Source organism: Vulpes lagopus, chromosome X, assembly GCF_018345385.1.
Source record: "Vulpes lagopus strain Blue_001 chromosome X, ASM1834538v1, whole genome shotgun sequence".
NCBI classification, from domain to species: domain Eukaryota; kingdom Metazoa; phylum Chordata; class Mammalia; order Carnivora; family Canidae; genus Vulpes; species Vulpes lagopus.
In genome coordinates this window covers 58,163,795-58,176,862 of record NC_054848.1, presented here as the reverse complement: position 1 = coordinate 58,176,862, position 13,068 = coordinate 58,163,795, and the positions used below count along the sequence as shown (strand labels likewise).

Here is a 13,068-nt window from a genome sequence, read left to right as displayed (position 1 = left end):
GGGTCATGCATTTAGGCCCCACATTGGGCCCCAGCATGGAGCTTACTTAAAAAAAAGTTTCAAAATAAAAGATAGTAATGATATAAAATGTTGGCGAGGATGTGGAGGAATTGGATCACTCGTACTTTACTGGTGGTGGGAATGTAAAATGGTACAGCCACTCAGAAAGAGTATGGCAGTTTCCTAAAAAAGTTCAGTATAGACTCACCATATGATTTACCAATTACTCTTGGGCATTTATCCCAGAGAATTGAAAACTTATGACCACTTGTATGGAAATTTCCACAGCATCTTTTTATTTGTATTCCAAAACTACAAACAACCAAAATGTCCTTCAGGGATGAATGGTTGAATAAACTTGGTACATCTATGGAATAGTACTTAGCTATAAAAATAAGCTAATGAGGGGTACCTGGGTAGTGCAGTTGGTGTTAAGCATTAGACTCTTGGTTTCAGCTCAGGTTATGATATCAGGGTCGTGAGATTGAGCCCCATGTTGGGCTCCATACTCAGTGCAGAGTCTGCTTAAGACTCTCTCTCCCTCTTCCTCTGTCCCTCCCCTCTACACATGTGCATGCTTTCCCTCTCTTTCTCATAAATAAATGAATGAATGAATGAATGAATGAATGAATAAATAAATAAATAAATAAATAAATAAATAAATAAATAAATCTATCTTTAAAAAAATGAGCTATTGATACATTCATCATCCTTGATGAACCTCAGGGGCATCGTGTAGAGTGGAATAAAAAGAGTCAATCTCAAAAGATTACAAACTATATGATTCTCTATATATAATATTCTCAAAATGACTGAACTATAGAGATTAGTGGTTGCCACAGGACAGGGATTGATGTTGTGGGGCAAGGTGGGATGGGAGTGAATGTAAAGAAGTAGCACAAGAGATTTCTTTTGATGTGATGGAATAGTTCTGTATCTCGATTGTGGTGATGGTAACATGGATCTGAAGATGGGGTAAGATAGCATTAGGACCATGTAGGCAACATATATAAACCATACATACATGAATATACATTTAAAAATGGTAAAAAAAAAAAAAACTGAATGAGTTCTGTAATCTAGTTAATAGTAATGTGCCAATATACATTTTTGGTCTTGATATTGAACTATAGCTATGTAAGATGTCATCATTAGGAGATACTGAGTGAAAGGTTATAAGTCTCTTTGTACTACTTTTGCAATTTCTGGATCTACAATTATTTCAAAAGAAAACGTTTTTAAAAAATTCATATTCCTCTGAGGTGGTTTAAGTGTAGTTATCGTGAAAGCAGAATATTATGGAAAACCAATATTTGCCACCCCCCACGCTCAAAATACCACAAGGCCAGTGCAGCCAACACACATGTACTAATAAAAACATCTATGCATAATATACTCCTTTCTATTTTGTTGATGTTTTTTCATTTCTTTCCTTTAAAAATTATTTATTTGGGGAAACTGGAAGTAATCACCAATTATTATTAGTGGTAGTACATGTTCTTAGCACTGTGCTAACTGCCTTTTTTCTGTCAGTAAAAATACAAGACAGATAATATTCACATTCTTTACACATTTACAAGTATGCTCCCAAATTTGACCAAACATAAACACATTTTCAAGAAAGTAAAATTACACAACTTTTCTTGGTGATACTTTAGTTTCAGTCACTACTCACTCTGGCTGTGGCAAAGATATAATAGGCTGTAAGTTAAAAGAATTGCATGCTAGCTGTACCTATCACTTTTTCTCTCACTCAGGAAATTGTATTAGAAGACAAGTGAGGAAAAAAAAAAAGAAGGCAAGTGAGGATGTGGTCTTATTTTACAGAAACCCAGGAATCTGCTCAAATTTATTTAAATTATTTGTGCCATACTTTATATCTTCTTTCAACAGCAGGTTTGAAGGCATCTATTTTAGGGTGCAAATGAACAATAATAATATGGCTCCTTGCTTTATGAGCTGCTAATATGGCTATGGTATACTAGAAAAAATTATGAATTTCAAATCAGTCTTAGATTTTAATACTAGCTCTGCTGCTTACCAGACAAGTCATTAAACCTCATGGAACCTGAGTGTACTCAATTATAGGGTTATCCATTTAATAGAATTGTTTTTTCATTCAGCTCTCTCCTTTGCAAAAGGTACCTAGCACCATACATGAGTCCAGTAGCTGTTCATGAAATGTTTGTTTTGCCATTAAAGGTTTGTGAACTGAGGTTGAGAAGCCAGTATATCCATGCACATTACATCTAGAAAGCAAATAAATATATAGTAAAAAGACAAATAATAAGATATAAACTGTAAAAAAAAGAGGAGTTGGAAAATGGAAAGTGCCAAATGGGCTGCAGGTTTCATAATAGGAATGGTATTCAGAGTGGGTTTTAGAAAATGGAGAAATAGAAAGGTAAATCAGGCAGGCAGGGCATTTCAAGGAGAAACAAGAGCTTGAGGTTATATGATTATATGAAAATCAGAATTGTGAAATTTATCATACTTGAAACCTGCTTTTCTATTAGATTATATTTTAAAAGTTAGAAAAAATTCTGAGCAGTTTATCCCATACTCTTATATTCTTAAAAGTATTCCAACATCTGCTGTGTATTTTAATGATATTGTTGAACCTGCTTAGTTGTTAGGACACTTGTATACTTTACTTTGAAATCTTGATTCGGAAGATTTACCTAGCTCCTGTCAATTTTCAGCTGAACGTAGGCTTGTTGACAATATTTTTTATGTTTAACAAGGATGAATGATATAATAATGAGACTTTAATAAGAGCTGGAATTTCATTGTTTTTGTTAAGCCTTATAGAATTGCTTTCAGGGCGCCTGGGTTGCTAAGTCAGTTAAGCCACTGCCTTCGGCTCAGGTCATGATCTCAGGATCCCAGGATCAAGCCTCGCTTTGGGAGTCCATGCTCTGCTTCCCCCCCCCCACCCCATCCCCACAAACAAACACACGCTGCTCTTGCTTGCGTGCTCTCTCTCTCTCTTGGAAATAAATAGAAATATCTTTTTAAAAATTGCTTTCATATGTTATTAATGTATATGAAATTAAATCTTTTTTTTTAAGATTTTGGTTATTTATTCGTGAGAGACACACAGAGAGAGGCAGAGACATAGGAAGAGAGAGAAGCAGGCTCCCTGCAAGGAGCCGGATTCAGGACTCAATTCCTGACCCCAGGATCAAGCCCTGAGCCGAAGGCAGATGATCAACCGCTGAGCCATTTGGCGTCCCTGAAATTAATTTCTTCAAAGCTTTGGCAGTCTAATCAGTTTTCTGTTCTTAAATGATAGTTGGTGTTTTTGATACTATAACCTTGCAGAAAATATGACATATGAGTGAATGAATATTTGCCTTGAATATATGAAAGCAGTATACCCATAATTTTCATTTTTTTTGGTGTATTCTCACGGAGAAATAGTTTGGTTTTTCAAAGGTTGGTATTTAGTGGGTTTTGTTTAGTGTTGGAGCAAAGGAATTCTTTTTAAATTTATGTTATTGAATTATAGTTGACATATAATGTCAGTATTAGTTACAGGCATATAACAAAGTGATCCAACAATTCTGCACATTACTCTGCTTACCACAATAAATGTAGTCACCATATAACATTATTACAATGTTATTGACTATATTTCTTATGCTGTACGTTTCATCTCCACAACTTTTTTTATTTTATAACTGGAAGTTTGTACCTCTTAATCCCTTTCACCTATTTTACTCATTTCTTCACCGCTTCTCTGACCAAAGGAAGATTTTTGTGGGACAAATAGATCTACCAGTGTTACATTGTTGTTTTTTTCCCATTGGTTACTCAGCCACAGATACTTGGAATTAATCCGCTTTTGAGATACTTTTTTGCTAAATAATTTTAGTTTTACCATTATTTTGGTGGACAAATAATTTTATATATTTGATTGAATACCAACTATATACAAAGTATAGTAGCACTCAACAAGAGTAGGACAAAAAAAGGAATATGATATAGACCATTAAAGATCTAGTAAGAAAGAAAAAATATATATATACATAAATAACAATAAGGCAGTTTGCCTTAAGGTGCCATAAGCTCTGTAGGATTTCAGATAATGGAGAGAGCATTTTGAGTGGATAATCAGGGATTATTTCATGGAGGCATGAGCATTTGACTAATGCATGTAGCTTGTAAATGAGTATTAACATGGCAGTCAGTGTGAGGTAGGAATCCTGAAATGACAGCTCTCCAAAGCCGAAGATTTTATCTTTATAAACTGGGAAAATCATTTCAGTACTAGTAAATGATTAATATCTAAACATTACCATAAATACTAATTTAAGGTAAATATTTGTACTTTTAGAAAATATTTTGTATATGATGGATAATTACTGCTTTTATATTTTTAGGCCATGAATATTGTGGTTCCCTTCATGTTTAAATATGCTGTAGACAGCCTCAACCAGATGTCAGGAAACATGCTGAACCTAAGTGATGCACCAAATACAGTTGCAACCATGGCAACGGCAGTTCTGATTGGCTGTATGTGTGATTCTTTTATCTGTCTACAGGTGTTGATTTTCTTCAAGAAGGTTTCATCATATTTGAGATGACCTTTTCATCACAAACACAACGTAGCATTTTCAGTGTCTATCATTTTATGTGAGATTTTTGATATGTAATATTTAAAGATTTTTATGATCTACTTTCTAAAAATTCTGTAATAGCCTCATTTTTCAAGTTCTAGAAAAACTAATATGAAATAAGACATTAAATTCATAATAATATAATAACTTTTAATAGTCTCTTTATAAGATAACCTTTTCAGTAATTCTAGTTTTTTCTTGCTGTTGTTAATTATTTAATAAATAGCTAAATAATGATATATGTACATTAATGCCTTATTAAATTATATTCAATAGCCATGACACAAATATACCATTTATAAAGAACAGCACATGTTGCTTTGTTCCCTCATGCATTAGAAAGGACACTTTATTGAGACTCAGGAGACTTGAATGGGGGTATTCTTTAGTCAAGGCCCTTGATTTTTCAGGATCTTGATTTTTATCATTTGTTATTTTGGGGAGTTAAAGTAGATTTAAAAAAAACTACAGACATATGGTACATTTGTCCACAGTAAGGCCATATGGGCTACTATTTACTAAAAATATTTAGTTGGAAAAAAATCTTTCAACATCTGGAATTTATAGAGGAAAATAACACTGAAAAGGATCCATAGTGGTGGAAAGATTGGTACTCATTAGGCTAGATTCTTTCTAAGTTTATTTTAATGTAAGTTTTTTGTGATGTATTCATTTAATGTATATACACTTTCTTACTATATATTTATCATTTTACCCTCCTGTGATTCTAATGTTTTTACAACCCATTTTTTTTTCTTTCGAATGTATTGCTAGATGGTGTATCAAGAGCTGGAGCTGCCTTTTTTAATGAAGTTCGAAATGCAGTATTTGGCAAGGTAGCACAAAATTCAATCCGAAGAATAGCCAGAAATGTCTTTCTCCATCTTCACAACCTGGATCTGGCTTTCCACCTGAGTAGACAGACAGGAGCTTTATCAAAGGCTATTGACAGAGGGACAAGGGGTATCAGTTTTGTCCTGAGTGCTTTAGTATTTAATCTTCTTCCCATGATGTTTGAGGTGACTCTTGTCAGTGGTATTTTGGTAAGTAATACATTTTTCATAACAGGCTTTTATCTTACATTCTCATGAGTAGTTATTTAGTACTTGAAGCTCTTGTGCTATTGAATGCTCATGGTTTGAAAGCAAAATTCCGTGGTATCAGAAGGGTTATTCAGTTCACTTAATTATTTTGCCATAAACTTCAAGAGACTGTCCAAAATCTTGTTATTGTAAAGAGTTGGTTGGTTCTATGTATAGATCAGTCATTTAACTAGTGCTTGTAATTTTTTTGTTAGTAGAGATATTTGTATATGACTTTGGACTGGTATGCTCAGATTATCTAGATTTTTATTTACCGTTTATTACGATTTCATATTTTGTAATTAAAAGTGTATATATACTCTATCTCTCTTAAGGCTTATTGCATTATTTTTGTCACATTTGACAGTAGTATCAATGTGGCAAATGTAGTTTGGCTTTCTTCCCTTGCTACCTAACGTAGCTTTTCTAAGGTATTTGATTACTCACATAATTATTTATTTATACAACTTCCCATCAACATATTTTTATTAAAATCTTTTGACTGATACTTGCTGTTGTATATTGTAAACTATTTTGCAAGAACAATGACTTTATCATTTCTGCATTTTGCCTTCTCCAGTATTATAGATGTGGTGCCCAGTTTGCTTTGGTAACCCTTGGGACACTTGGTGCATACACAGCATTCACAGTTGCTGTTACACGGTGGAGGTAAAGTATTTCCCAGGAGCCAGTCAAGGTTCAGAAATTAGTTATGCTTTCATAGCAAAAATTTCATGCCTATGCGAATCTTTGTCTTACAGAACTAGATTTAGAATAGAAATGAACAAAGCGGATAATGATGCAGGTAACGCTGCCATAGACTCACTGCTGAATTATGAAACTGTGAAGGTAATATGTTTAATTATGCTTTCCTCTGCCTTTCACATCACACAAAGATTTGTTCTGCCATTTAATTGAATAAGTGCTGTTAAGTTAGAGCTTCAGATTAGGATAGGACCTTTAGGTGTGATAGATTAATTTTGCTTTATTATTTTTCTTTATTTGGAAATTGTCCTTTCTACCTCCATTCTTGTATGGCAGCATCAGACTTTTACCTTCTGAATTAGCACCTTGATTCAGAATAAACACTAAGCTAAACAAACTGACATGTAAGTTCTTGACTCTATCCCTCAGGGTACCTAGCATAGTGCTTTTCATTAATTCTTTCATTTATGTGTTCATTTTTCATTTAACAAGTATTACTGAATGCCTTTTGTGTCCAAAGCACTACGCTAAGTCTTGTGATGGGGAACGGTGATAAAAAAAACTATTAATATTTAATCCTTGCCCTCCCAGAATGAACTCCATAAACTGGGAGAATTTAAGTATGCAGGTGACTATACAAGAAGGCATAATGTAGTCGGGACAGTGAGATCTGTCAGTTCAGTCTTGGGGGATCAGGGAAAGGCTTTGTGAAAGAAGTGCCTTTAACAGCTTTTGTTTTTTTAAGATTTTATTTTGTTTAAGTAATCTCTACATCCAGTGTAGAGGCTTGAATTCAAAACCTTGAAATCAAGAGTCGTCTGTTCACCGACTAAGCCAGTCAGGCATCCCCCTTAACAGCTTTTTTAGATCTGGATTTAAATTAACCAGGCATTCATCAAAATGAGATGAATTTTATGGACTTTTCAAAATACAGTTCATTATGGAAAAGTATAGGAGTACCATAGTCCAATGTATTGAAAGTCAGTTTTTTAAATGGAGTATACAGTATAGAGTTGTATGCAATACATAAAATCAGATGAAAAAGATACTAATAACTTAAGACAATAAATTGTAATTGTACTTGTATGTAATTTTTGTATATTTTGTAGTATTTTAATAATGAAAACTATGAAGCACAGAGATATGATAGATTTCTGAAGACATATGAGACTGCTTCATTGAAAAGTACCTCTACTCTGGCTATGTTGAACTTTGGTCAAAGTGCTATTTTCAGTGTTGGTTTAACGGCTATTATGGTGCTCGCCAGTCAGGGCATTGTAGCAGGTAATGGATCTGCAATTTTCACGTTTATAGATGTTTCACTTAATCTTTATAAATAAAGATTAATGAAAGGAATGTATGTATTAGTCTTAGTTACAAAGTATATTCAGTAAGATGCTTTAAGATCCTCTAACTTTTCTTTTTGTATGAGAATGTGTTTTCTTAATTGTATGATGTTTAACTTATTTTTGTTTGATACTACAAGTTTAGCACTAGTTAACTAATTAAGACTACTGTTTATACATTTTGTGGGGCTACATACTGACTCTTTCAGGAGTAACTTCTTTTTTTAGCATCTAATATTTCTAATTTCACTTGTAGACCTGGAAAGCAATGTAATTAATTTAGTGTTTAGTACAAAGGACCAAAATACAAACATACTTTTTTTATAATTACTATTTACATTTTAATCTAGAAAGATTCATTTGCAGAACATTTCAAAAGTAAATAATGTCTCTGCCTCTTTTCTGTAACCTACCCACTCAGGATTTATTCATTTACTGTGACCTTAATACATGGTTTATCATTCCCACTCATGATATCCATTTTCTCCAATTTTATAATATATACTTTAAAAAAGTTTCTATTTAACATTACAAAGAAATTTGCCAGTGTCTTATGAAGAAGTGAAAGATTTTTAGCCATCCATTTCTATCTTCACTTAGACCATTATATATATGTATATAGTATATATGTATATAGTATAGTATGATCCTATATATATATATGTATATGTGTGTGTGTGTGTGTGTGTATATATATATATATATATATATATATATATATATATGTATATGGGTGAACAGTTCCCATTCCACTTATATCAAGTTCCCTATATTCCTAAATCATGGATTAAAATGCCTTGAAATTTGAGTAGGTCTTAAGAGTTGCTGGTTATTTGCATTTTGTAGCATATTCCAGACTAATAGAACTAATAGAACTCCTCTGTCTTAAGCTGGAAAAGTATATAACATCTAAAATACCTTTTTTCCCTTCTGCCAACTACATATTAAGGTACCCTTACCGTTGGAGATCTAGTAATGGTGAATGGACTGCTTTTTCAACTTTCATTACCCCTTAACTTTCTGGGAACTGTGTATAGAGAAACTAGACAAGCACTCATAGATATGAACACCTTGTTTACTCTACTCAAGGTAGACACTCGAATTAAAGTAAGTAATCTATTTAGTACCTTTTTAAAAGCATGTGAGCATCATCCCATTAATAGGATCATTGTCAGGGAATATTTACATCACCATTTCAGCAAACTGGTTTCTCTTATGCAAGAATTAGAACTATCATGTGTATTAAGAAGTTGTTACAGCTTTTACTTTCATGTTTAGAAACATTACAGTGTTAGTAAATATTATACCTAAAAGCTAAATTTTGTTAAATTGAATTATTTTTACTTGGACTTGATTTACTTTTAATAATGATATATGATGTGTGATTGCCTTTCCTCACATCCTCAGCTTCCTTACTACCCTGCCCACCATCCCTCTACCTGCCCCGCAAAATTGCTCAAAACCAAAGCATTTAAGTGTTTTTGACCTTAGTGAAGAATGGAAAAAACAAATCTTTAAAAGCATGCTTGGAAGTGATCTAACTCTATTTATAAACCTCCTCTTTCCCCATTATTCTCCTTTTTCTCTCTGAATTAGAGAATTGTCTGCTTGACTGTACTCTACATGGTGTATAAAAGTGGCTTTTTTCCTTCTTCCCTACTAGGACAAAGCAATGGCATCTCCCATTCAGATCACACCACAGACAGCTTCGGTGGCCTTTGATAATGTGCATTTTGAATACATTGAGGGGCAGAAAGTCCTTAGTGGAATATCTTTTGAAGTCCCTGCAGGAAAGAAAGTGGCCATTGTAGGAGGTAGTGGGTCAGGGTGGGTAATTCAGTTATTTATAAAATTCTGCATTATTGATTGATGATTCCCAATGTAATATTTTTTCTTTACCATAATAAAATGATTATAATGGTTTAAACATGTTCCCTAATGCCAGTAAGAGCTAAATAATCTTTCCTTGTCTCCAATTTCAGAAAAAGCACAATAGTAAGGCTGCTGTTCCGCTTCTATGAGCCTCAGAAGGGTAACATTTACCTTGCTGGTCAAAATATACAAGATGTGAGCCTGGAAAGCCTTCGGAGGGCAGTGGGAGTGGTACCTCAGGTATTTTAAAAAAAACCTATTTGGGGGAAGGTTTATTGGGTTGATAGATATTTTGTTAGAATAATTTGAATTCAGAGTCAATATAGGGAAGCCTGGGTAGTTCAGTCAGTTAAGCATCCTGAGATGGAGCCCTACGATGGGCTCTGTGCTAGGCATAAAACTTGCTTGGGATTCTCTCTCTCCCTCTCTATCTGCCCATCCCCACTCTGCTCATGTGTGTGCTCATTCTCTCTCTCTCTCCCTTTCTCTCTCTATTTTACATTTTTTCCTTCTTCTCTGCTATTATTTTTTTAAAGATTTTATTTATTCATGAAATACACACACAGAGAGAGGCAGAGACACAGGCAGAGGGAGAAGCAGGCTCCATGAAGGGAGCCCAATGTGGGACTCGATCCCGGGACTCCAGAATCATGCGCTGGGCTGAAGGCAGGTGCTAAACCGCTGAGCTACCCAGGGATTCTCTCTCTCTCTCTCTCTGTCTCTCAAAAAAAAAAAAAAAGATCAAACAGTCAATATATGCTAAGTAGGAAGCATTAGGCCCTACAGTCTAAATTCTGTTACCAAAAAGACTAAAAAAATGTGAATGGAAAATGTGCATGATGGAAAGATTTTTTTTTAAGTCTTAGAAAACATAATATAAAGGAAAGAGCCCAGACTAAACTCAGATAGATATGGGTTCTAATCCCAACTCTAACCTTTATAAGTTGTGTTCTTGGTCCTCAGTTTCCTTGTCTTTAAATTAAGGATTAAAAAAAATAATAAGGATACTAGCCATTTTTCTTATATGATAAAATTATTATCCTATATAGATTAGAGATAATATAAAGCACCAAGCACAATGTCCATCACAGTTGCTCAGTAAATGAAAACTATTACTGTAATTTTGAAAGTTTTTGGCACTGAAGCAGTATGGCTCTCTGCTTCCATGTTTGTATGCCTTGTTTACCACTGTCCTCTTTGTGCCAGCCACAGTGCCTGCCTTGTAGTAAGTATTTAATAAGTATTTGTTGAATGACTTTAGAGGGGAAAATAAATTCAGAGCAAAATCTGAGAAGACAACAAGGATGCCTTATAGCATATGAATTTTTCTTATGCAAAAAGCCAATAGAGAGACCTGGGAACAAGTTGCAGGATAGAATCTGAGTTAAATTCCTGAGAGAACTATAAGAAAGAGATCAGACAGGAATGTGTAATTTATAAAAGGTCCCCATATGAACTGAGACATGCCATTCTGCACTCCCTTTTACACTAAGAATCCCAAATGTTAGTGTGCATGAATCACCTAGGGAGATTATTGAAATTCCAACTTTTTGACACACCTTAGTTCTGGCTTGGGAGGCTTTGTAGGGCCCAGGAACCTGCATTTTTAAAATATGCCTCCTAGATTATTCTGATATAGATAATTCATAGACTCTGTTGAGAAATACTGACCTAAACTGTATATGAAGTGAACTGAATTTTGGATTTTGTCTGTTCAGGGCTCGGTGTCCTCATCTATGCAACTAGATTCCTGTCATTCTCTTGGGCTATGTAACAGTTATTCTTTACCTTTTGAAAAATAAGACATTTGATTCACTAAGGAAAAAAATACATAGTTAATAAAGAAAAGATCCTAATCCTCACTGGAGGGTTTACCAATATAAATTAAATTAACAGTGCAATACCATTTTTTGCCTGTCAGCAAGATTTTAGAATTCATGACATCCATTTTGGGCAAGGCTGTGTGAAATGTCTAGTCTGTTGTTTGGCTAGTGGAAGTATACAGCTTTTCTGACAAGCATCTTGGCAATACATGTCAAGAGCCAAAAAAATATTGATACCCTTTATGCCAATAATTTTGCCTCTAGGAAGTTTTAGTTAGGAAGTAAACAGAGATGTGAACAGATTTTTACACGCAAAGATGTTCAGTACAGCATTATTTATAGTATCAGAAGTTGAAAACAATGTGAATATCCAACAATAAGTAGATGGTTAAATTTATCAACATAGGATCAAATGTCATACAGCCATTTATAGATATGCTGCTTGTAAAGAATATTGTCATAGAAAAATACTTAGAGGGGATCCCTGGGTGGCGCAGCGGTTTGGCGCCTGCCTTTGGCCCAGGGCGCGATCCTGGAGACCCGGGATCGAATCCCACATCGGGCTCCCGGCGCATGGAGCCTGCTTCTCCCTCTGCCTGTGTCTCTGCCTCTCTCTCTCTCTGTGTGTGACTATCATAAATAAATAAAAAATTTAAAAAAAAAAAAAAAAAAAAAAAAAGAAAAATACTTAGATACAAAATGTAAAAAGAAAGCGCACCTGGATGGCTCAGTGGTTGAGCGTCTGCCTTTGGCTCAGGTCATGATCCCGGGGTCATGGGATCGAGTCCCACAACAGGCTCCCCTGCAAGGAGCCTGCTCCTCCCTCTGCCTATGTCTCTGCCTCTCTCTGTGTGTCTCTTATGAATAAATAAAATATTTTTTTAAAATGTGAAAAGGTGATACCATGTGAAGTATAACATCCAGGGCAGCCCGGGTGGCTCAGCGGTTTGGCGCTGCCTTCAGCCCAGGATGTGATCCTGGAGACCCAGGATCGAGTACCACATCGGGCTCCCTGCATGGAACCTGCTTCTCTTCTGCCTGTGTCTCTGACTCTCTTGGTGTCTCTCATAAGTAGATTAATGGAATCTTAAAAAAATAATAATAATAAATAAATATAACGTCCCAATTTTATAATACTAAATGAATACATGTAACTAGAGAAGAAAGGAGAAAATACACCAAAATGTTGTTATTGCTACATGATAGGATTATGAATAATTTAATAAATTTTTATTTTACCATTTTTAAAGATTTTCAAAGTTTCCAGTTAGCATTTGTTAGCTCTTTTTTTAATATAAAATATTATTTTAAAAATAAGTATTTTCTCTTTATAGAACTTTAAGGTTATTGGGTTTAAGTACCATTTCAATATAAGAACATTTTATATTAGTAGTTGATATAAAATGATTAAAATATTTTTTGAAGTAATATCTGAAACTCGAGCTGATTGTGTGGTAAAAGATCTTAATTAATTATCGTAGTTAATGTGAACTAATGGAGTCATTTTATTTAATCTAACTAACCGTTGCCTTTCAACCATTTAGAGACTAAAAGGAAAGTGGAGATGGATGTTTACTTTAAGTAAATTAGATTTAGTGTGCTATGTCAGAGTAAGATG

General features: G+C 34.3%; 1 protein-coding gene across 3 annotated transcripts in view; it reads left to right on the top strand.

Annotated features, from left to right (window-relative positions):
• ABCB7 (ATP binding cassette subfamily B member 7) overlaps positions 1–13,068 on the top strand; it is a 164,544-nt gene that overhangs the window by 113,707 nt on the left and 37,769 nt on the right. For all 3 annotated transcript variants that reach the window (XM_041741120.1, XM_041741121.1, XM_041741119.1), the window contains 8 exons: positions 4,386–4,518; positions 5,397–5,665; positions 6,285–6,373; positions 6,466–6,553; positions 7,519–7,693; positions 8,705–8,862; positions 9,419–9,582; positions 9,738–9,867. In XM_041741120.1, the coding sequence (XP_041597054.1) occupies positions 4,386–4,518; positions 5,397–5,665; positions 6,285–6,373; positions 6,466–6,553; positions 7,519–7,693; positions 8,705–8,862; positions 9,419–9,582; positions 9,738–9,867 (1,206 nt within the window). The remainder of the gene's footprint in view (positions 1–4,385; positions 4,519–5,396; positions 5,666–6,284; positions 6,374–6,465; positions 6,554–7,518; positions 7,694–8,704; positions 8,863–9,418; positions 9,583–9,737; positions 9,868–13,068) is intronic.